This window comes from Schistocerca cancellata, chromosome 10 (genome assembly GCF_023864275.1).
Source record: "Schistocerca cancellata isolate TAMUIC-IGC-003103 chromosome 10, iqSchCanc2.1, whole genome shotgun sequence".
Classification (NCBI taxonomy): Eukaryota; Metazoa; Arthropoda; class Insecta; order Orthoptera; family Acrididae; genus Schistocerca; species Schistocerca cancellata.
This window is the reverse complement of record NC_064635.1, coordinates 198,091,200-198,117,261: the sequence shown is the minus strand read 5'-3', so window position 1 is coordinate 198,117,261 and position 26,062 is coordinate 198,091,200. Positions and strand designations below refer to the sequence as shown.

Here is a 26,062-nt window from a genome sequence, read left to right as displayed (position 1 = left end):
GTAAATGTTTTCCTCGGCCCCCATAAGAAAACAGCGTGATTTCAACACTGGGCCTCACGGTTCTGACATCTGTCGCACAGGCGTCAAGAGAGTGATTGACATTAGGCAAGGGGTAGGTGGTGTGGGGTTGTGTCAACCTTGCGTGTGACCACATTCACGTTGACACTCGGCGGATTAAAGGCGAAATTTGGTGCCAGAGTGACGTCGGTAACCCACCTTTCTACTCGTGTCAATCTCAGAGCACTAGCCTAATCTCCCCATGAAATTGGGTTCCAGTGTGACGTCAGTAACCGACCTTTCTACTCGTGTGAACCTCAGAGCACTGGCCTTTTTTCCACATGAAATTTGGTGCCAGTGTGACATCATTAACAAACTTTTCTACTCGTGTGAATCTCAGAGCACTAGCCTAATCTCCCCATGAAATTTGGTGCCAGAGTGACTTCAGTAACCCACCTTTCTACTCGCGTGAACCTTAGAGCCACGCTTTTGGTGCCAGTGTGACATCATTAACCCACTTTTCTACTCGTGTGAATCTCAGAGCACTAGCTTAATCTCCCCATGAAATTTGGTGCCAGAGTGACTTCAGTAACCCACCTTTCTACTCGCGTGAACCTTAGAGCCACGCTTTTGGTGCCAGTGTGACATCATTAACCCACTTTTCTACTCGTGTGAATCCCAGAGCACTAGCTTAATCTCCCCATGAAATTTGGTGCCAGAGTGACTTCAGTAACCCACCTTTCCACTCGCGTGAACCTTAGAGCCACGCTTTTGGTGCCAGTGTGACATCATTAACCCACTTTTCTACTCGTGTGAATCTCAGAGCACTAGCTTAATCTCCCCATGAAATTTGGTGCCAGAGTGACTTCAGTAACCCACCTTTCTACTCGCGTGAACCTTAGAGCCACGCTTTTGGTGCCAGTGTGATATCATTAACCCACTTTTCTACTCGTGTGAATCTCAGAGCACTAGCTTAAACTCCCCATGAAATTTGGTGCCAGAGTGACTTCAGTAACCCACCTTTCTACTTGCGTGAACCTTAGAGCCACGCTTTTGGTGCCAGTGTGACATCATTAACCCACTTTTCTACTCGTGTGAATCTCAGAGCACTAGCTTAATCTCCCCATGAAATTTGGTGCCAGAGTGACTTCAGTAAACCACCTTTCTACTCGCGTGAACCTTAGAGCCACGCTTTTAGTGCCAGTGTGACATCATTAACCCACTTTTCTACTCGTGTGAATCCCAGAGCACTAGCTTAATCTCCCCATGAAATTTGGTGCCAGAGTGACTTCAGTAACCCACAGTTCTACTCGCGTGAACCTTAGATTAACGCTTTTGGTGCCAGTGTGACATCATTAACCAACTTTTCTACTCGTGTGAATCTCAGAGCACTAGCTTAATCTCCTCATGAAATTTGGTGCCAGAGTGACTTCAGTAACCCACCTTTCTACTCGCGTGAACCTTGGAGCCAAGGTTTTGGTGCCAGTGTGACATCATTAACCCACTTTTCTACTCGTGTGAATCTCAGAGCACTAGCTTAATCTCCCCATGAAATTTGGTGCCAGAGTGACTTCAGTAACCCACCTTTCTACTCGCGTGAACCTTAGAGCCACGCTTTTGGTGCCAGTGTGACATTATTAACCCACTTTTCTACTCGTGTGAATCCCAGAGCACTAGCTTAATCTCCCCATGAAATTTGGTGCCAGAGTGACTTCAGTAACCCACCGTTCTACTCGCGTGAACCTTAGATCCACGCTTTTGGTGCCAGTGTGACATCATTAACCCACTTTTCTACTCGAGTGAATCTCAGAGCACTAGCTTAATCTCCCCATGAAATTTGGTGCCAGAGTGACTTCAGTAACCCACCTTTCTACTCGCGTGAACCTTAGAGCCACGCTTTTGGTGCCAGTGTGACATCATTAACCCACTTTTCTACTCGTGTGAATCTCAGAGCACTAGCCTAATCTCCCCATGAAATTTGGTGCCAGAGTGACTTCAGTAACCCACCGTTCTACTCACGTGAACCTTAGATCCACGCTTTTGGTGCCAGTGTGACATCATTAACCCACTTTTCTACTCGTGTGAATCCCAGAGCACTAGCTTAATCTCCCCATGAAATTTGGTGCCAGAGTGACTTCAGTAACCCACCGTTCTACTCGCGTGAACCTTAGAGCCACGCTTTTGGTGCCAGTGTGATATCATTAACCCACTTACTCGTGTGAATCTCAGAGCACTAGCCTAATCTCCCCATGAAATTTGGTGCCAGAGTGACTTCAGTAACCCACCTTTCTACTCGCGTGAACCTTAGAGCCAAGCTTTTGGTGCCAGTGTGACATCATTAACCCACTTTTCTACTCGTGTGAATCTCAGAGCACTAGCTTAATCTCCCCATGAAATTTGGTGCCAGAGTGACTTATGTAACCCACCTTCCTACTTGCGTGAACCTTAGAGCCACGCTTTTGGTGCCAGTGTGACATCATTAACCCACTTTTCTACTCGTGTGAATCTCAGAGCACTAGCTTAATCTCTCCATGATATTTGGTGCCAGAGTGACTTCAGTAACCCACCTTTCTACTCGCGTGAACCTTAGATCCACGCTTTTGGTGCCAGTGTGATATCATTAACCCAGTTTTCTACTCGTGTGAATCTCAGAGCACTAGCTTAATCTCCCCATGAAATTTGGTGCCAGAGTGACTTCAGTAACCCACCTTTCTACTCGCGTGAACCTTAGAGCCACGCTTTTGGTGCCAGTGTGACATCATTAACCCACTTTTCTACTTGTGTGAGTCCCAGAGCACTAGCTTAATCTCCCCATGAAATTTGGTGCCAGAGTGACTTCAGTAACCCACCGTTCTACTCGCGTGAACCTTAGATACACGCTTTTGATGCCAGTGTGACATCATTAACCCACTTTTCTACTCGTGTGAATCTCAGAGCACTAGCTTAATCTCCCCATGAAATTTGGTGCCAGAGTGACTTCAGTAACCCACCTTTCTACTCACGTGAACCTTAGAGCCACGCTTTTGGTGCCAGTGTGACATCATTAACCCACTTTTCTACTCGTGTGAATCTCAGAGCACTAGCCTAATCTCCCCATGAAATTTGGTGCCAGAGTGACTTCAGTAACCCACCGTTCTACTCGCGTGAACCTTAGATCCACGCTTTTGGTGCCAGTGTGACATCATTAACCCACTTTTCTACTCGTGTGAATCCCAGAGCACTAGCTTAATCTCCCCATGAAATTTGGTGCCACAGTGACTTCAGTAACCCATAGTTCTACTCGCGTGAACCTTAGATCCACGCTTTTGGTGCCAGTGTGACATCATTAACCCACTTTTCTCCTCGTGTGAATCTCAGAGCACTAGCTTAATCTCACCATGAAATTTGGTGCCAGAGTGACTTCAGTAACCCACCGTTCTACTCGCGTGAACCTTAGAGCCACGCTTTTGGTGCAAGTGTGATATCATTAACCCATTTTTCTACTCGTGTGAATCTCAGAGCACTAGCCTAATCTCCCCATGAAATTTGGTGCCAGTGTGACTTCAGTAACCCACCTCTCTACTCGCGTGAACCTTAGAGCCACGCTTTTGGTGCCAGTGTGATATCATTAACCCACTTTTCTACTCGTGTGAATCTCAGAGCACTAGCTTAAACTCCCCATGAAATTTGGTGCCAGAGTGACTTCAGTAACCCACCTTTCTACTTGCGTGAACCTTAGAGCCACGCTTTTGGTGCCAGTGTGACATCATTAACCCACTTTTCTACTCGTGTGAATCTCAGAGCACTAGCTTAATCTCCCCATGAAATTTGGTGCCAGAGTGACTTCAGTAACCCACCTTTCTACTCGCGTGAACCTTAGAGCCACGCTTTTAGTGCCAGTGTGACATCATTAACCCACTTTTCTACTCGTGTGAATCCCAGAGCATTAGCTTAATCTCCCCATGAAATTTGGTGCCAGAGTGACTTCAGTAACCCACCTTTCTACTCGCGTGAACCTTAGAGCCACGCTTTTGGTGCCAGTGTGACATTATTAACCCACTTTTCTACTCGTGTGAATCCCAGAGCACTAGCTTAATCTCCCCATGAAATTTGGTGCCAGAGTGACTTCAGTAACCCACCGTTCTACTCGCGTGAACCTTAGATCCACGCTTTTGGTGCCAGTGTGACATCATTAACCCACTTTTCTACTCGTGTGAATCTCAGAGCACTAGCTTAATCTCCCCATGAAATTTGGTGCCAGAGTGACTTCAGTAACCCACCTTTCTACTCGCGTGAACCTTAGAGCCACGCTTTTGGTGCCAGTGTGACATCATTAACCCACTTTTCTACTCGTGTGAATCTCAGAGCACTAGCCTAATCTCCCCATGAAATTTGGTGCCAGAGTGACTTCAGTAACCCACCGTTCTACTCACGTGAACCTTAGATCCACGCTTTTGGTGCCAGTGTGACATCATTAACCCACTTTTCTACTCGTGTGAATCCCAGAGCACTAGCTTAATCTCCCCATGAAATTTGGTGCCAGAGTTACTTCAGTAACCCATCGTTCTACTCGCGTGAACCTTAGATCCACGCTTTTGGTGCCAGTGTGACATCATTAACCCACTTTTCTACTCATGTGAATCCCAGAGCACTAGCTTAATCTCCCCATGAAATTTGGTGCCAGAGTGACTTCAGTAACCCACCGTTCTACTCGCGTGAACCTTAGAGCCACGCTTTTGGTGCCAGTGTGATATCATTAACCCACTTTTCTACTCGTGTGAATCTCAGAGCACTAGCCTAATCTCCCCATGAAATTTGGTGCCAGAGTGACTTCAGTAACCCACCTTTCTACTCGCGTGAACCTTAGAGCCACGCTTTTGGTGCCAGTGTGACATCATTAACCCACTTTTCTACTCGTGTGAATCTCAGAGCACTAGCTTAATCTCCCCATGAAATTTGGTGCCAGAGTGACTTCAGTAACCCACCTTCCTACTCGCGTGAACCTTAGAGCCACGCTTTTGGTGCCAGTGTGACATCATTAACCCACTTTTCTACTCGTGTGAATCTCAGAGCACTAGCCTAATCTCCCCATGAAATTTGGTGCCAGAGTGACTTCAGTAACCCACCGTTCTACTCGCGTGAACCTTAGATCCACGCTTTTGGTGCCAGTGTGACATCATTAACCCACTTTTCTACTCGTGTGAATCCCAGAGCACTAGCTTAATCTCCCCATGAAATTTGGTGCCAGAGTGACTTCAGTAACCCACCGTTCTACTCGTGTGAACCTTAGATCCACGCTTTTGGTGCCAGTGTGACATCATTAACCCACTTTTCTACTCGTGTGAATCTCAGAGCACTAGCTTAATCTCCCCATGAAATTTGGTGCCAGAGTGACTTCAGTAACCCACCTTTCTACTCGCGTGAACCTTAGAGCCACGCTTTTGGTGCCAGTGTGATATCATAAACCCATTTTTCTACTCGTGTGAATCTCAGAGCACTAGCTTAATCTCCCCATGAAATTTGGTGCCAGAGTGACTTCAGTAACCCACCTTTCTACTCGCGTGAACCTTAGAGCCATGCTTTTGGTGCCAGTGTGACATCATTAACCCACTTTTCTACTCGTGTGAATCTCAGAGCACTAGCTTAATCTCCCCATGAAATTTGGTGCCAGAGTGACTTCAGTAACCCACCTTTCTACTCGCGTGAACCTTAGATCCACGCTTTTGGTGCCAGTGTGATATCATTAACCCAGTTTTCTACTCGTGTGAATCTCAGAGCACTAGCTTAATCTCCCCATGAAATTTGGTGCCAGAGTGACTTCAGTAACCCACCGTTCTACTCGCGTGAACCTTAGATACACGCTTTTGATGCCAGTGTGACATCATTAACCCACTTTTCTACTCGTGTGAATCTCAGAGCACTAGCTTAATCTCCCCATGAAATTTGGTGCCAGAGTGACTTCAGTAACCCACCTTTCTACTCACGTGAACCTTAGAGCCACGCTTTTGGTGCCAGTGTGACATCATTAACCCACTTTTCTACTCGTGTGAATCTCAGAGCACTAGCCTAATCTCCCCATGAAATTTGGTGCCAGAGTGACTTCAGTAACCCACCGTTCTACTCGCGTGAACCTTAGATCCAGGCTTTTGGTGCCAGTGTGACATCATTAACCCACTTTTCTACTCGTGTGAATCCCAGAGCACTAGCTTAATCTCCCCATGAAATTTGGTGCCACAGTGACTTCAGTAACCCATCGTTCTACTCGCGTGAACCTTAGATCCACGCTTTTGGTGCCAGTGTGACATCATTAACCCACTTTTCTCCTCGTGTGAATCTCAGAGCACTAGCTTAATCTCACCATGAAATTTGGTGCCAGAGTGACTTCAGTAACCCACCGTTCTACTCGCGTGAACCTTAGAGCCACGCTTTTGGTGCGAGTGTGATATCATTAACCCATTTTTCTACTCGTGTGAATCTCAGAGCACTAGCCTAATCTCCCCATGAAATTTGGTGCCAGTGTGACTTCAGTAACCCACCTCTCTACTCGCGTGAACCTTAGAGCCACGCTTTTGGTGCCAGTGTGATATCATTAACCCACTTTTCTACTCGTGTGAATCTCAGAGCACTAGCTCAATCTCCCCATGAAATTTGGTGCCAGAGTGACTTCAGTAACCCACCTTTCTACTCGCGTGAACGTTAGAGCCACGCTTTTGGTGCCAGTGTGACATCATTAACCCACTTTTCTACTCGTGTGATTCTCAGAGCACTAGATTAATCTCCCCATGAAATTTGGTGCCAGAGTGACTTCAGTAACCCACCGTTCTACTCGTGTGAACCTTAGATCCACGCTTTTGGTGCCAGTGTGACATCATTAACCCACTTTTCTACTCGTGTGAAACCCAGAGCACTAGCTTAATCTCCCCATGAAATTTGGTGCCAGAGTGACTTCAGTAACCCATCGTTCTACTCGCGTGAACCTTAGATCCACGCTTTTGGTGCCAGTGTGACATCATTAACCCAATTTTCTACTCGTGTGAATACCAGGGCACTAGCTTAATCTCCCCATGAAATTTGGTGCCAGAGTGACTTCAGTAACCCACCGTTCTACTCGCGTGAACCTTAGATCCACGCTTTTGGTGCCAGTGTGACATCATTATCCCACTTTTCTACTCGTGTGAATCTCAGAGCACTAGCTTAATCTCCCCATGAAATTTGGTGCCAGAGTGACTTCAGTAACACACCTTTCTACTCGCGTGAACTTTAGAGCCACGCTTTTGGTGCCAGTGTGACATCATTAACCCACTTTTCTACTCGTGTGAATCTCAGAGCACTAGCTTAATCTCCCCATGAAATTTGGTGCCAGAGTGACTTCAGTAACCCACCTTTCTACTCGCGTGAACCTTAGAGCCACGCTTTTGGTGCCAGTGTGATAACATTAACCCACTTTTCTACTCGTGTGAATCTCAGAGCACTAGCTTAATCTCCCCATGAAATTTGGTGCCAGAGTGACTTCAGTAACCCACCTTTCTACTCGCGTGAACCTTAGATCCACGCTTTTGGTGCCAGTGTGACATCATTAACCCACTTTTCTACTCGTGTGAATCTCAGAGCACTAGCTTAATCTCCCCATGAAATTTGGTGCCAGAGTGACTTCAGTAACCCACCTTCCTACTCGCGTGAACCTTAGAGCCACGCTTTTGGTGCCAGTGTGACATCATTAACCCACTTTTCTACTCGTGTGAATCTCAGAGCACTAGCCTAATCTCCCCATGAAATTTGGTGCCAGAGTGACTTCAGTAACCCACCGTTCTACTCGCGTGAACCTTAGATCCACGCTTTTGGTGCCAGTGTGACATCATTAACCCACTTTTCTACTCGTGTGAATCCCAGAGCACTAGCTTAATCTCCCCATGAAATTTGGTGCCAGAGTGACTTCAGTAACCCACCGTTCTACTCGTGTGAACCTTAGATCCACGCTTTTGGTGCCAGTGTGACATCATTAACCCACTTTTCTACTCGTGTGAATCTCAGAGCACTAGCTTAATCTCCCCATGAAATTTGGTGCCAGAGTGACTTCAGTAACCCACCTTTCTACTCGCGTGAACCTTAGAGCCACGCTTTTGGTGCCAGTGTGATATCATAAACCCATTTTTCTACTCGTGTGAATCTCAGAGCACTAGCTTAATCTCCCCATGAAATTTGGTGCCAGAGTGACTTCAGTAACCCACCTTCCTACTCGCGTGAACCTTAGAGCCACGCTTTTGGTGCCAGTGTGACATCATTAACCCACTTTTCTACTCGTGTGAATCTCAGAGCACTAGCCTAATCTCCCCATGAAATTTGGTGCCAGAGTGACTTCAGTAACCCACCGTTCTACTCGCGTGAACCTTAGATCCACGCTTTTGGTGCCAGTGTGACATCATTAACCCACTTTTCTACTCGTGTGAATCCCAGAGCACTAGCTTAATCTCCCCATGAAATTTGGTGCCAGAGTGACTTCAGTAACCCACCGTTCTACTCGTGTGAACCTTAGATCCACGCTTTTGGTGCCAGTGTGACATCATTAACCCACTTTTCTACTCGTGTGAATCTCAGAGCACTAGCTTAATCTCCCCATGAAATTTGGTGCCAGAGTGACTTCAGTAACCCACCTTTCTACTCGCGTGAACCTTAGAGCCACGCTTTTGGTGCCAGTGTGATATCATAAACCCATTTTTCTACTCGTGTGAATCTCAGAGCACTAGCTTAATCTCCCCATGAAATTTGGTGCCAGAGTGACTTCAGTAACCCACCTTTCTACTCGCGTGAACCTTAGAGCCATGCTTTTGGTGCCAGTGTGACATCATTAACCCACTTTTCTACTCGTGTGAATCTCAGAGCACTAGCTTAATCTCCCCATGAAATTTGGTGCCAGAGTGACTTCAGTAACCCACCTTTCTACTCGCGTGAACCTTAGATCCACGCTTTTGGTGCCAGTGTGATATCATTAACCCAGTTTTCTACTCGTGTGAATCTCAGAGCACTAGCTTAATCTCCCCATGAAATTTGGTGCCAGAGTGACTTCAGTAACCCACCTTTCTACTCGCGTGAACCTTAGAGCCACGATTTTGGTGCCAGTGTGACATCATTAACCCACTTTTCTACTCGTGTGAATCCCAGAGCACTAGCTTAATCTCCCCATGAAATTTGGTGCCAGAGTGACTTCAGTAACCCACCTTCCTACTCGCGTGAACCTTAGAGCCACGCTTTTGGTGCCAGTGTGACATCATTAACCCACTTTTCTACTCGTGTGAATCTCAGAGCACTAGCCTAATCTCCCCATGAAATTTGGTGCCAGAGTGACTTCAGTAACCCACCGTTCTACTCGCGTGAACCTTAGATCCACGCTTTTGGTGCCAGTGTGACATCATTAACCCACTTTTCTACTCGTGTGAATCCCAGAGCACTAGCTTAATCTCCCCATGAAATTTGGTGCCAGAGTGACTTCAGTAACCCACCGTTCTACTCGTGTGAACCTTAGATCCACGCTTTTGGTGCCAGTGTGACATCATTAACCCACTTTTCTACTCGTGTGAATCTCAGAGCACTAGCTTAATCTCCCCATGAAATTTGGTGCCAGAGTGACTTCAGTAACCCACCTTTCTACTCGCGTGAACCTTAGAGCCACGCTTTTGGTGCCAGTGTGATATCATAAACCCATTTTTCTACTCGTGTGAATCTCAGAGCACTAGCTTAATCTCCCCATGAAATTTGGTGCCAGAGTGACTTCAGTAACCCACCTTTCTACTCGCGTGAACCTTAGAGCCATGCTTTTGGTGCCAGTGTGACATCATTAACCCACTTTTCTACTCGTGTGAATCTCAGAGCACTAGCTTAATCTCCCCATGAAATTTGGTGCCAGAGTGACTTCAGTAACCCACCTTTCTACTCGCGTGAACCTTAGATCCACGCTTTTGGTGCCAGTGTGATATCATTAACCCAGTTTTCTACTCGTGTGAATCTCAGAGCACTAGCTTAATCTCCCCATGAAATTTGGTGCCAGAGTGACTTCAGTAACCCACCTTTCTACTCGCGTGAACCTTAGAGCCACGATTTTGGTGCCAGTGTGACATCATTAACCCACTTTTCTACTCGTGTGAATCCCAGAGCACTAGCTTAATCTCCTCATGAAATTTGGTGCCAGAGTGACTTCAGTAACCCACCGTTCTACTCGCGTGAACCTTAGATACACGCTTTTGATGCCAGTGTGACATCATTAACCCACTTTTCTACTCGTGTGAATCTCAGAGCACTAGCTTAATCTCCCCATGAAATTTGGTGCCAGAGTGACTTCAGTAACCCACCTTTCTACTCACGTGAACCTTAGAGCCACGCTTTTGGTGCCAGTGTGACATCATTAACCCACTTTTCTACTCGTGTGAATCTCAGAGCACTAGCCTAATCTCCCCATGAAATTTGGTGCCAGAGTGACTTCAGTAACCCACCGTTCTACTCGCGTGAACCTTAGATCCAGGCTTTTGGTGCCAGTGTGACATCATTAACCCACTTTTCTACTCGTGTGAATCCCAGAGCACTAGCTTAATCTCCCCATGAAATTTGGTGCCACAGTGACTTCAGTAACCCATCGTTCTACTCGCGTGAACCTTAGATCCACGCTTTTGGTGCCAGTGTGACATCATTAACCCACTTTTCTCCTCGTGTGAATCTCAGAGCACTAGCTTAATCTCACCATGAAATTTGGTGCCAGAGTGACTTCAGTAACCCACCGTTCTACTCGCGTGAACCTTAGAGCCACGCTTTTGGTGCGAGTGTGATATCATTAACCCATTTTTCTACTCGTGTGAATCTCAGAGCACTAGCCTAATCTCCCCATGAAATTTGGTGCCAGTGTGACTTCAGTAACCCACCTCTCTACTCGCGTGAACCTTAGAGCCACGCTTTTGGTGCGAGTGTGATATCATTAACCCATTTTTCTACTCGTGTGAATCTTAGAGCACTAGCCTAATCTCCCCATGAAATTTGGTGCCAGTGTGACTTCAGTAACCCACCTCTCTACTCGCGTGAACCTTAGAGCCACGCTTTTGGTGCCAGTGTGATATCATTAACCCACTTTTCTACTCGTGTGAATCTCAGAGCACTAGCTTAATCTCCCCATGAAATTTGGTGCCAGAGTGACTTCAGTAACCCACCTTTCTACTCGCGTGAACCTTAGAGCCACGCTTTTGGTGCCAGTGTGACATCATTAACCCACTTTTCTACTCGTGTGATTCTCAGAGCACTAGCTTAATCTCCCCATGAAATTTGGTGCCAGAGTGACTTCAGTAACCCACCGTTCTACTCGCGTGAACCTTAGATCCACGCTTTTGGTGCCAGTGTGACATCATTAACCCACTTTTCTACTCGTGTGAAACCCAGAGCACTAGCTTAATCTCCCCATGAAATTTGGTGCCAGAGTGACTTCAGTAACCCATCGTTCTACTCGCGTGAACCTTAGATCCACGCTTTTGGTGCCAGTGTGACATCATTAACCCAATTTTCTACTCGTGTGAATACCAGGGCACTAGCTTAATCTCCCCATGAAATTTGGTGCCAGAGTGACTTCAGTAACCCACCGTTCTACTCGCGTGAACCTTAGATCCCCGCTTTTGGTGCCAGTGTGACATCATTAACCCACTTTTCTACTCGTGTGAATCTCAGAGCACTAGCTTAATCTCCCCATGAAATTTGGTGCCAGAGTGACTTCAGTAACGCACCTTTCTACTCGCGTGAACTTTAGAGCCACGCTTTTGGTGCCAGTGTGACATCATTAACCCACTTTTCTACTCGTGTGAATCTCAGAGCACTAGCTTAATCTCCCCATGAAATTTGGTGCCAGAGTGACTTCAGTAACCCACCTTTCTACTCGCGTGAACCTTAGAGCCACGCTTTTGGTGCCAGTGTGATAACATTAACCCACTTTTCTACTCGTGTGAATCTCAGAGCACTAGCTTAATCTCCCCATGAAATTTGGTGCCAGAGTGACTTCAGTAACCCACCTTTCTACTCGCGTGAACCTTAGAGCCACGCTTTTGGTGCCAGTGTGACATCATTAACCCACTTTTCTACTCGTGTGAATCTCAGAGCACTAGCTTAATCTCCCCATGAAATTTGGTGCCAGAGTGACTTCAGTAACCCACCTTCCTACTCGCGTGAACCTTAGAGCCACGCTTTTGGTGCCAGTGTGACATCATTAACCCACTTTTCTACTCGTGTGAATCTCAGAGCACTAGCCTAATCTCCCCATGAAATTTGGTGCCAGAGTGACTTCAGTAACCCACCGTTCTACTCGCGTGAACCTTAGATCCACGCTTTTGGTGCCAGTGTGACATCATTAACCCACTTTTCTACTCGTGTGAATCCCAGAGCACTAGCTTAATCTCCCCATGAAATTTGGTGCCAGAGTGACTTCAGTAACCCACCGTTCTACTCGTGTGAACCTTAGATCCACGCTTTTGGTGCCAGTGTGACATCATTAACCCACTTTTCTACTCGTGTGAATCTCAGAGCACTAGCTTAATCTCCCCATGAAATTTGGTGCCAGAGTGACTTCAGTAACCCACCTTTCTACTCGCGTGAACCTTAGAGCCACGCTTTTGGTGCCAGTGTGATATCATAAACCCATTTTTCTACTCGTGTGAATCTCAGAGCACTAGCTTAATCTCCCCATGAAATTTGGTGCCAGAGTGACTTCAGTAACCCACCTTTCTACTCGCGTGAACCTTAGAGCCACGCTTTTGGTGCCAGTGTGACATCATTAACCCACTTTTCTACTCGTGTGAATCTCAGAGCACTAGCTTAATCTCCCCATGAAATTTGGTGCCAGAGTGACTTCAGTAACCCACCTTTCTACTCGCGTGAACCTTAGATCCACGCTTTTGGTGCCAGTGTGATATCATTAACCCAGTTTTCTACTCGTGTGAATCTCAGAGCACTAGCTTAATCTCCCCATGAAATTTGGTGCCAGAGTGACTTCAGTAACCCACCTTTCTACTCGCGTGAACCTTAGAGCCACGATTTTGGTGCCAGTGTGACATCATTAACCCACTTTTCTACTCGTGTGAATCCCAGAGCACTAGCTTAATCTCCTCATGAAATTTGGTGCCAGAGTGACTTCAGTAACCCACCGTTCTACTCGCGTGAACCTTAGATACACGCTTTTGATGCCAGTGTGACATCATTAACCCACTTTTCTACTCGTGTGAATCTCAGAGCACTAGCTTAATCTCCCCATGAAATTTGGTGCCAGAGTGACTTCAGTAACCCACCTTTCTACTCACGTGAACCTTAGAGCCACGCTTTTGGTGCCAGTGTGACATCATTAACCCACTTTTCTACTCGTGTGAATCTCAGAGCACTAGCCTAATCTCCCCATGAAATTTGGTGCCAGAGTGACTTCAGTAACCCACCGTTCTACTCGCGTGAACCTTAGATCCAGGCTTTTGGTGCCAGTGTGACATCATTAACCCACTTTTCTACTCGTGTGAATCCCAGAGCACTAGCTTAATCTCCCCATGAAATTTGGTGCCACAGTGACTTCAGTAACCCATCGTTCTACTCGCGTGAACCTTAGATCCACGCTTTTGGTGCCAGTGTGACATCATTAACCCACTTTTCTCCTCGTGTGAATCTCAGAGCACTAGCTTAATCTCACCATGAAATTTGGTGCCAGAGTGACTTCAGTAACCCACCGTTCTACTCGCGTGAACCTTAGAGCCACGCTTTTGGTGCGAGTGTGATATCATTAACCCATTTTTCTACTCGTGTGAATCTCAGAGCACTAGCCTAATCTCCCCATGAAATTTGGTGCCAGTGTGACTTCAGTAACCCACCTCTCTACTCGCGTGAACCTTAGAGCCACGCTTTTTGTGCCAGTGTGATATCATTAACCCACTTTTCTACTCGTGTGAATCTCAGAGCACTAGCTTAATCTCCCCATGAAATTTGGTGCCAGAGTGACTTCAGTAACCCACCTTTCTACTCGCGTGAACCTTAGAGCCACGCTTTTGGTGCCAGTGTGACATCATTAACCCACTTTTCTACTCGTGTGATTCTCAGAGCACTAGCTTAATCTCCCCATGAAATTTGGTGCCAGAGTGACTTCAGTAACCCACCGTTCTACTCGCGTGAACCTTAGATCCACGCTTTTGGTGCCAGTGTGACATCATTAACCCACTTTTCTACTCGTGTGAATCCCAGAGCACTAGCTTAATCTCCCCATGAAATTTGGTGCCAGAGTGACTTCAGTAACCCATCGTTCTACTCGCGTGAACCTTAGATCCACGCTTTTGGTGCCAGTGTGACATCATTAACCCAATTTTCTACTCGTGTGAATCCCAGGGCACTAGCTTAATCTCCCCATGAAATTTGGTGCCAGAGTGACTTCAGTAACCCACCGTTCTACTCGCGTGAACCTTAGATCCACGCTTTTGGTGCCAGTGTGACATCATTAACCCACTTTTCTACTCGTGTGAATCTCAGAGCACTAGCTTAATCTCCCCATGAAATTTGGTGCCAGAGTGACTTCAGTGACGCACCTTTCTACTCGCGTGAACTTTAGAGCCACGCTTTTGGTGCCAGTGTGACATCATTAACCCACTTTTCTACTCGTGTGAATCTCAGAGCACTAGCTTAATCTCCCCATGAAATTTGGTGCCAGAGTGACTTCAGTAACCCACCTTTCTACTCGCGTGAACCTTAGAGCCACGCTTTTGGTGCCAGTGTGATAACATTAACCCACTTTTCTACTCGTGTGAATCTCAGAGCACTAGCTTAATCTCCCCATGAAATTTGGTGCCAGAGTGACTTCAGTAACCCACCTTTCTACTCGCGTGAACCTTAGAGCCACGCTTTTGGTGCCAGTGTGACATCATTAACCCACTTTTCTACTCGTGTGAATCTCAGAGCACTAGCCTAATCTCCCCATGAAATTTGGTGCCAGAGTGACTTCAGTAACCCACCGTTCTACTCGCGTGAACCTTAGATCCACGCTTTTGGTGCCAGTGTGACATCATTAACCCACTTTTCTACTCGTGTGAATCTCAGAGCACTAGCTTAATCTCCCCATGAAATTTGGTGCCAGAGTGACTTCAGTAACCCACCTTTCTACTCGCGTGAACCTTAGATCCACGCTTTTGGTGCCAGTGTGACATCATTAACCCACTTTTCTACTCGTGTGAATCTCAGAGCACTAGCTTAATCTCCCCATGAAATTTGGTGCCAGAGTGACTTCAGTAACCCACCGTTCTACTCGCGTGAACCTTAGATCCACGCTTTTGGTGCCAGTGTGACATCATTAACCCACTTTTCTACTCGTGTGAATCCCAGAGCACTAGCTTAATCTCCCCATGAAATTTGGTGCCAGAGTGACTTCAGTAACCCACCTTTCTACTCGCGTGAACCTTAGAGCCACGCTTTTGGTGCCAGTGTGACATCATTAACCCACTTTTCTACTCGTGTGAATCTCAGAGCACTAGCTTAATCTCCCCATGAAATTTGGTGCCAGAGTGACTTCAGTAACCCACCGTTCTACTCGCGTGAACCTTAGATCCACGCTTTTGGTGCCAGTGTGACATCATTAACCCACTTTTCTACTCGTGTGAATCTCAGAGCACTAGCTTAATCTCCCCATGAAATTTGGTGCCAGAGTGACTTCAGTAACCCACCATTCTACTCGCGTGAACCTTAGATCCACGCTTTTGGTGCCAGTGTGACATCATTAACCAACTTTTCTTCTCGTGTGAATCCCAGAGCACTAGCTTAATCTCCCCATGAAATTTGGTGCCAGAGTGACTTCAGTAACCCACCTTTCTACTCGCGTGAACCTTAGAGCCACGCTTTTGGTGCCAGTGTGACATCATTAACCCACTTTTATACTCGTGTGAATCTCAGAGCACTAGCTTAATCTCCCCATGAGATTTGGTGCCAGAGTGACTTCAGTAACCCACCGTTCTACTCGCGTGAACATTAGAGCCATGCTTTTGGTGCCAGTGTGACATCATTAACCCACTTTTCTACTCGTGTGAATCTCAGAGCACTAGCTTAATCTCCCCATGAAATTTGGTGCCAGAGTGTCTTCAGTAACCCACCTTTCTACTCGCGTGAACCTTAGAGCCACGCTTTTGGTGCCAGTGTGACATCATTAACCCACTTTTCTACTCGTGTGAATCTCAGAGCACTAGCTTAATCTCCCCATGAAATTTGGTGCCAGAGTGACTTCAGTAACCCACCTTTCTACTCACGTGAACCTTAGAGCCACGCTTTTGGTGCCAGTGTGACATCATTAACCCACTTTTCTACTCGTGTGAATCTCAGAGCACTTACCTAATCTCTCCATGAAATTTGGTGCCATAGTGACTTCAGTAACCCACCGTTCTACTCGCGTGAACCTTAGATCCACGCTTTTGGTGCCAGTGTGACATCATTAACCCACTTTTCTACTCGTGTGAATCCCAGAGCACTAGCTTAATCTCCCCATGAAATTTGGTGCCAGAGTGACTTTAGTAACCCATCGTTCTACTCGCGTAAACCTTAGATCCACGCTTTTGGTGCCAGTGTGACATCATTAACCCACTTTTCTACTCGTGTGAATCTCAGAGCACTAGCTTAATCTCCCCATGAAATTTGGTTTCAGAGTGACTTCAGTAACCCACCGTTCTACTCGCGTGAACCTTAGAGCCATGCTTTTGGTGCCAGTGTGACATCATTAACCCACTTTTCTACTCGTGTGAATCCCAGAGCACTAGCTTAATCTCCCCATGAAATTTGGTGCCAGAGTGACTTCAGTAACCCACCTTTCTACTCGCGTGAACCTTAGAGCCACGCTTTTGGTGCCAGTGTGACATCATTAACCCACTTTTCTACTCGTGTGAATGTCAGAGCACTAGCTTAATCTCCCCATGAAATTTGGTGCCAGAGTGACTTCAGTAACCCACCTTTCTACTCGCGTGAACCTTAGAGCCACGCTTTTGGTGCCAGTGTGATATCATTAACCCACTTTTCTACTCGTGTGAATCTCAGAGCACTAGCTTAATCTCCCCATGAAATTTGGTGCCAGAGTGACTTCAGTAACCCACCTTTCTACTCGCGTGAACCTTAGAGCCACGCTTTTGGTGCCAGTGTGACATCATTAACCCACTTTTCTACTCGTGTGAATCTCAGAGCACTAGCTTAATCTCCCCATGAGATTTGGTGCCAGAGTGACTTCAGTAACCCACCGTTCTACTCGCGTGAACCTTAGAGCCACGCTTTTGGTGCCAGTGTGATATCATTAACCCATTTTTCTACTCGTGTGAATCTCAGAGCACTAGCCTAATCTCCCCATGAAATTTGGTGCCAGAGTGACTTCAGTAACCCACCTTTCTACTCGCGTGAACCTTAGAGCCACGCTTTTGGTGCCAGTGTGACATCATTAACCCACTTTTCTACTCGTGTGAATCTCAGAGCACTTACCTAATCTCCCCATGAAATTTGGTGCCAGAGTGACTTCAGTAACCCACCGTTCTACTCGCGTGAACCTTAGATCCACGCTTTTGGTGCCAGTGTGACATCATTAACCCACTTTTCTACTCGTGTGAATCCCAGAGCACTAGCTTAATCTCCCCATGAAATTTGGTGCCAGAGTGACTTTAGTAACCCATCGTTCTACTCGCGTGAACCTTAGATCCACGCTTTTGGTGCCAGTGTGACATCATTAACCCACTTTTCTACTCGTGTGAATCTCAGAGCACTAGCTTAATCTCCCCATGAAATTTGGTTTCAGAGTGACTTCAGTAACCCACCGTTCTACTCGCGTGAACCTTAGAGACATGCTTTTGGTGCCAGTGTGACATCATTAACCCACTTTTCTACTCGTGTGAATCCCAGAGCACTAGCTTAATCTCCCCATGAAATTTGGTGCCAGAGTGACTTCAGTAACCCACCTTTCTACTCGCGTGAACCTTAGAGCCACGCTTTTGGTGCCAGTGTGATATCATTAACCCATTTTTCTACTCGTGTGAATCTCAGAGCACTAGCCTAATCTCCCCATGAAATTTGGTGCCAGAGTGACTTCAGTAACCCACCTTTCTACTCGCGTGAACCTTAGAGCCACGCTTTTGGTGCCAGTGTGACATCATTAACCCACTTTTCTACTCGTGTGAATCTCAGAGCACTTACCTAATCTCCCCATGAAATTTGGTGCCAGAGTGACTTCAGTAACCCACCGTTCTACTCGCGTGAACCTTAGATCCACGCTTTTGGTGCCAGTGTGACATCATTAACCCACTTTTCTACTCGTGTGAATCTCAGAGCACTAGCTTAATCTCCCCATGAAATTTGGTTTCAGAGTGACTTCAGTAACCCACCGTTCTACTCGCGTGAACCTTAGAGCCATGCTTTTGGTGCCAGTGTGACATCATTAACCCACTTTTCTACTCGTGTGAATCCCAGAGCACTAGCTTAATCTCCCCATGAAATTTGGTGCCAGAGTGACTTCAGTAACCCACCTTTCTACTCGCGTGAACCTTAGAGCCACGCTTTTGGTGCCAGTGTGACATCATTAACCCACTTTTCTACTCGTGTGAATGTCAGAGCACTAGCTTAATCTCCCCATGAAATTTGGTGCCAGAGTGACTTCAGTAACCCACCTTTCTACTCGCGTGAACCTTAGAGCCACGCTTTTGGTGCCAGTGTGACATCATTAAATTTAGTAACTGCTAATACTTTTTTCATTTTCTCAGTTTATTCTCTTCCATTCTGTAATAGTTCTATTGCAATTATTACTCTCTCGTTTAGCTCAGTAATCATCCATCTCTTCGGTTTAGATTGTTCATAACAAAAATCACCATCAGTATCACTTTAGCAAATTTCAGTTTAATTCTAGCTTCCTACGATAATCTATTAATTATTAAGCTTACTTCTCTCTGCTGGCAGCATCGGCCTATTAAATCACTCCCCTTTTCCTTATTTCCACCCTAACCTGTTTCAAATACGCTAATTACATTTCTCCTCTTACGACATAGGATACACAGTGACACACAGCCGTGACTATTTTGGTCATATTCTCCTTGCACCGAATACCACTAATCCATTTTCTATACTCCCGCAACCCCAGGAAATCTCTTGCAGTCGCCTTTCTTTCGGCACTCGCGGAGTCACAAACAGGGCGCGCAAAATCTTGGTAACCCCTGTGTTATGTCACTTGGCGGAAGCACCGGCCAGTGCCCCTCGCGGCAGGTAGTGCCCAACAAAGGGACAAACCAGTCTGCCACCCTACTCCAGGCCGCCCAGCGGAACGCGTCAGAGCTTTTAGCAGCTCACTGCAACATCCAGTCTTTACCTGCACATTACGAGGAACTTAGCCTCCTCTTCAACCAACTAAACTACCACGTAATCCTCTTATCCGAAACGTGGTTGAAACCACACATATCCTCTGCATCTATTCATCTCCCAGGGTACACATTTCTTAGGGCAGACAGATCAAAAATGCGAGGTGGCGGGGTCGGCGCGTATATACGAACAGATCTCAAAGCGAAAGTCTTATGTACGTCAAATCCTGCTGAAGAAAAAGAGGCTGAATTCATGTTCATTGAAATAAATATACAAAGTCGGAAATTCTTGACTGGCGTCGTGTACAAGCCGCCAAAAATAAACTCAATGAGTTCCTTCCAGTCGGAATTACATTCACTTCAGTGTCAATACGAACATGTCGTCGTAATGGGTGACTTGAACATAGACCTGCTAAGAGACACTCCCTCCGCAACAAACCTAAGAAGACTGTTTAGTTGCAATAGCATGAATATTCTTCCATTACAACCTACACACCATACGGCGCACAGTCATACTCTTATAGACGTAATCGCAACGAAACAGACTGACAAAGTAAGAGATGTTGGTCAAACATCGGCCCCTGGCCTCTCAGCACATGATGTAATATTCCTGGCCTACTCTGTGCAGCCCCCAAGGATCAAATCGCGTTACATAACTTGTAGGAATATGAAACGTATTGACCCTGACGCTCTAACAGCCGATTGCTCAGAAATCCCATGGCATCAAATAATCAGAGAACCTACAATCGACGGCAAAATTAATGAACTTGGTGATAAACTCACTGCCCTCTATGACAAACATGCACCTGTGCGGACAATCCGTGTAAGAAAATCTCCTGCTCCATGGCTGACAGCTGAATTACGTCAAATGATGACTAATAGGGATGCTGCCCACAGGCGTTTCAAGGCAGATCCGAAACCCGAGCGTTTCGAAGAATACAGAAAGCTACGGAACAGAGTGAAACAATGCATTCGCAATGCTAAAATCAGGCACGCTCGCTCCCTTGTATGCAGCGATCTGACGCCCACGACACTATGGAAGAATCTCCGTAGCTTGGGGGTCGGAAAGGCAAAATCGGAAACTACTTTTCATGTGTCAGCTAACGAATTAAATGAATTCTTCTCTGCACCTCTGAATACCAGCACGGCTGATAATTACCGTCCACAAGAATCCCCAAACAGGATAACTAAAAACGATACCTTCCATTTAAAGCATGTAACAACAAATACGGTAAGAAAAGCAATAATGAGAATCTCTTCTGATGCAATAGGCAACGACAGTATCGGTATAACCATGATTAAGAATGTTGCCGATATCTTAGTACCTGTCTTAACTGACATATTTAATTTTTCCCTCGTGAACGGAATATACCCCACTGCATGGAAAAGAAGCATAATTCGACCCATCCCTAAGATCGAAAACCCGCAACTGCCTAGTGATTACCGACCAATTAGCATACTGCCTGCTGTTTCCAAAGCACTTGAATATATTGTTCATGACCAAATCACTGAACACTTGCATGAATTCAGCCTATATGACAAATTTCAATCCGGTTTCCGTAAACATCACAGCACAAACACTGCTCTAATTAAAGTAACTGATGACCTGAAACGTGCCATCGACAATCGAAAGGCAACAGTATTGACGCTACTGGACTTCAGCAAAGCTCTTGACACTGTTAACTTTGACATATTGCTCAGAAAAATGCAACAGCTTAATTTCTCTGATAGTGCAATGAGATGGTTTGAAAGCTACTTAAAAGACAGACAGCAATGTGTTGTCTGCCTAAATGAAAAATCTTCCTGGAAACATGTTTCCTCGGGAGTGCCACAAGGATCAGTCTTAGGACCACTTTTGTTTTCTTTATATGTCAACGATATTTCGTCGGTTCTGTCCTCCTGTAAATATCATTTCTATGCCGACGACCTCCAACTCTACCTAAGCGTCAGACCTGAAGACGTAAACACTGCAATCGCTCAGATGAATGATGATCTGTCTTCAGTAGTGACATGGGCGAAAAACCTGGGACTTAAACTAAATGCAAAGAAGACGCAAGTAATCTTAATAGCCCATCAGAAACTAATAAGTTCAGATTTCCGCGAACGGCTACCTCCTATTCTGCTCGACGGTACTCCAATACCATATCAGAAAACAGTGAAGAACTTGGGTGTAACTTTGGATGAGCATCTCAACTGGGCGGAGAATACAGTCACAGTCTGCCGAAAGACGTCTGCTTGTCTCTATGCTCTCAAAAAGTTTCGGAACATATTTCCACAGGACTTGAAACGCCAGCTCGTGCAAGCACTCGTTCTACCGAACCTCCACTATTGTGATGTGATTCAGCAAGGCACGAGTAGTGAAAACAAAAGACGGCTAGAGCTAACCATGAATGCCTGTGTGCGTTACACCTGCAACATTCGCCGATATGATCATGTTAGTGCTTCATACTCCGATCTAGGGTGGCTGCGACCGGACAAATTGCGTAACTACCACACTCTATGTCTACTTCACAGACTCCTCGTCGCGCAAGCACCCCAATACCTTGCTTCAGAGATTAAAAACCTGTCATGCCATCATAATCGAAACACGAGGTCACTCTTATTTGGTATCCTAACTGTGCCCACTCACAAAACAAAAACTTTTGCAAACTCCTTCTCAGTTGCCGCTGTCCGCCTCTGGAACAAACTGCCCCTTACCTTGCGCAAAATTCAATCTCCTGCTGCTTTTAAGAAGAAGTTGAAGCATTTCCTACTATCATCTTCATAAAGTTCTCCACATAATTAATGTACCAGGCCAATCCTCTGATCTGTCAAATAGCAAAGCTAGCGTCTCCTATCTCGCTCCTGAGATGCCTTCCTCTTCATCTATCTCTATTAGCCACGCAATCTTCTTTTCCTTTATATTTCCTTAATTATGTTTCATCATGTCTCTCTATTCTTCTCCTCCCTTCACCATGAGTCTCCCTCATACTCCCTGCTGCCAGCACTCCTATCTAAAATTCGTCTGTTCAATAATGTCTAATTATAACAGTACTTATGATCTACGAATATAAACTCTATATGTATGTATTTCTAATTGTTTATTTCACTATTTGTACTAGATGTAGTTTAACATGCCTACTAAAACGTATGAATGTAAAATAAGTAGAATGCCTGGTTAGATGTAAGAGAGGGCCTGATGGCCCTAATCTTGCCAGGTTAAATAAATAAATAAATAAATAAATAAATTAACCCACTTTTCTACTCGTGTGAATCCCAGAGCACTAGCTTAATCTCCCCATGAAATTTGGTGCCAGAGTGACTTCAGTAACCCACCGTTCTACTCGCGTGAACCTTAGATCCACGCTTTTGGTGCCAGTGTGACATCATTAACCCACTTTTCTACTCGTGTGAATCTCAGAGCACTAGCTTAATCTCCCCATGAAATTTGGTGCCAGAGTGACTTCAGTAACCCACCTTTCTACTCGCGTGAACCTTAGATCCACGCTTTTGGTACCAGTGTGACATCATTAACCCACTTTTCTACTCGTGTGAATCCCAGAGCACTAGCTTAATCTCCCCATGAAATTTGGTGCCAGAGTGACTTCAGTAACCCACCTTTCTACTCGCGTGAACCTTAGAGCCACGCTTTTGGTGCCAGTGTGACATCATTAACCCACTTTTCTACTCGTGTGAATCTCAGAGCACTAGCTTAATCTCCCCATGAAATTTGGTGCCAGTGTGACGTCAGTAACCGACCTTTCTACTCGTGTGAACCTCAGAGCATTCGCCTTTTTTCCACATGAAATTTGGTGCCAGTGTGACTTCACTAACCGACCTTTCTACTCGCGTGAACCTTAGAGCCACGCTTTTGGACCGTTGCATAGGAAGATTGTAGGCCCCTTAGAGCCTAATTCAGAATTTCTGCGTCACAGTGGGATAACTGACAGGAATTTTTTTTTTTAAAAAAGACGAGCATTTAACTGTGTTCCGCAGTGTATGAGCGAGCCCACCAGCAGAAGATGAAGCGACACACTGTCAGGGACAGGACAAAGGGCGCAGGCTGGCGACTCACGAGGGCAGCGGCGACTTGGTGGCGGGCCGCCCTAGCATGATGGTGTTGACGGAGCGGTTGTGGAGGTCCCAGTAGACGCCGACGCCGAACAGCGTCTCGTAGGCGAGCAGGCGCCGCGTGCGGCCCATCACCGCCGACCACGACGACTGCGCGGGCACCGCGCCCCCTCCCAGTGGTGCTGGAGCCTCCAGCTCCAGACCGACAGACTCCATGGCGCGCTTGGCTGGGCTCAGGCCGCGGCTCTCCAGCGTCTCTGCAATCCAGCCAGACCCCTTACTTTTTGGTGCAACACTGTGCATTCGTGGCACCAGGATACAAGAGAAGTATTTAAAAAATAATGAATATATGGTGATTATATACTACTGGCCACTTACAGGAACAACGGCCAAAGTGAAATTCATGGGCGAAGTATCAGAACCCTTCGAAATCAAATCTGGATTCCGACAGGGGGACGGACTATCCCTAATCCATTTCAATATTGTTCTAGAAAAGATAATCAGGGAATGGGAACCTCACGTAAAGGGTATCCAAATTGGTATCAAGAAAGAGAACCGAATTAAAGTGAAGTGCCTTGCTTTCGCTGACGATATTGCAATTATCACCAATAACAGAACAGAAGCGATTCACGCAGTGGAAAAACTACATGAAATTTCACAAAAAGCCGGACTACAGATATCTTATGAAAAAACCCAATACATGGAAATGCAGCCAGAAAATAAATTTCCTTTAATAACAAATTATGGTAAAAATGCACAATTCTGCCATTTTAAATACCTCGGTGAAACTATACAGTCCTCAGGATTAAACCAAATTGCCAATGAACAAAGAATCACCAAGCTCCAGAAGGCCTACAAGCTAACATGGACGTATTACAACAAGAAGTGCATTTCGACAGAAGCAAAATTAAGGCACTATACAACAGTGATTCTTCCAGAAGCAATCTATGCAGCTGAAACAATGGTTATTGATGGTCATTCAAAAATTAAGGAAATAGAAAAGCAGGAAAGAAAAATTCTCAGAAAGATTTACGGTCCAATCAACAAAAATGGCATTTGGATGAAGAGACCACAAAACGAACTCTATAGAAAGATCAACATAGTAACAGATGAAATCAGAAAGCGCCGAGCCAAATTTTATACACACATCTACAGGATGGAAGACTCCAGAACAGCAAAGAAATTATTCAATATTATAACAAGGAGTAAAAAAAAATGGTTCAAATGGCTCTGAGCACTATGCGACTTAACTTCTGAGGTCATCAGTTGCCTAGAACTTAGAACTAATTAAACCTAACTAACCTAAGGACATCACACACATCCATGCCCGAGGCAGGATTCGAACCCGCGACCGTAGCAGTCCCGCGGTTCCGGACTGAGCGCCTAGAACCGCTAGACCACCGCGGCCGGCAACAAGGAGTAAATGTGGCACAGAATGGCTGAAAGAAGTACAGAGGGATCTACAGCAGATCAACATAAAAAATCTCGAAGATCGCACCGAGTACCGGCATAAAATCACAAGTGTGAAGTTTGGGGAAAGAACATCACGTCAGCCTGGTAAAAAATGGACAGTGGAACGGAAGAAGGAGCATTCTGAGAGGATGAGGAGGTTTTGGGAAGCAAAGAAGAAGAACATCCGAAGATGAAATTATGAATTCAAGTTCAATCGCTCTGCTAAAGGGGAACAATCGTTATAATAATAATAATAATAATAATAATAATATACTACTGGCCAGTAAAATTGCTACACCACGAAGATGACGTGCTACACACGTGAAATTTAACCGACAGGAAGAAGATGCTGTGATATGCAAATGATTAGCTTTTCAGAGCATTCACACAAGGTTGGCACCGGTGGCGACACCTACAACCTGCTGACATGAGGAAAGTTTCCAACCGATTTCTCATACACAAACAGCAGTTGACCGGCGTTGCCTGGTGAAACGTTGATGTGAAGCCTTGTGTAAGGAGGAGAAATGCGTACCATCACGTTTCCCACTTTGATAAAGGTCGGATTGTAACCTATCGCGATTGCGGTTTATCGTATCGCGACATTGCTGCTCGCATTGGTCGAGACCCAATGACTGTTGGCAGAATATGGAATCGGTGGGTTCAGGAGGGTAATACGGAACGCCGTGCTGGATCCCAACGGCCTCGTATCACTAGCAGTCGAGATGACAGGCATCTTATCCGCATGGCTGTGACGGATCGCGCAGCCACGTCTCGATCCCTGAGTCAACATATGGGGATGTTTGCTAGACAAAATCCATCTGCACGAACAGTTTGACGACGTTTGCAGCAGTATGGACGATCAGCTCGGAGACCATGGCTGCGGTTATCCTTGACGCTGCATCACAGACAGGAGCGCCTGCGATGGTGTACTCAATGATCAACCTTGGTGCGTGAATGGCCAAACGTCATTTTTTCCGATTAATCCAGGTTCTGTTTACAACATTATGATGGTCGCATCCATGTTTGACGACATCGCTGTGGACGCACATTGGAAGCGTGTATTCGACATCGCCATACTGGCGTATCACCCGGCGTGTTGGTATGGGGTGCCATTGGTTAAACGTCTCGGTCACCTCTTGTTCGCATTGACAGCACTTTGAACTGTGGACGTTACATTTCAGATATATTACGACCCGTGGCTCTACCCTTCATTCGATCTCTGCGAAACCCTACATTTCAGT

General features: G+C 45.9%; 1 protein-coding gene across 1 annotated transcript in view; it reads right to left on the bottom strand.

Moving 5' to 3' along the window:
• The window catches only part of LOC126106257 (endothelin-converting enzyme homolog), a 593,945-nt gene that overhangs the window by 250,429 nt on the left and 317,454 nt on the right, over window positions 1-26,062 (bottom strand). The window contains exon 7 of the mRNA XM_049912482.1: window positions 23,374-23,626. Within this exon, the coding sequence (XP_049768439.1) occupies window positions 23,374-23,626 (253 nt within the window). The remainder of the gene's footprint in view (window positions 1-23,373; window positions 23,627-26,062) is intronic.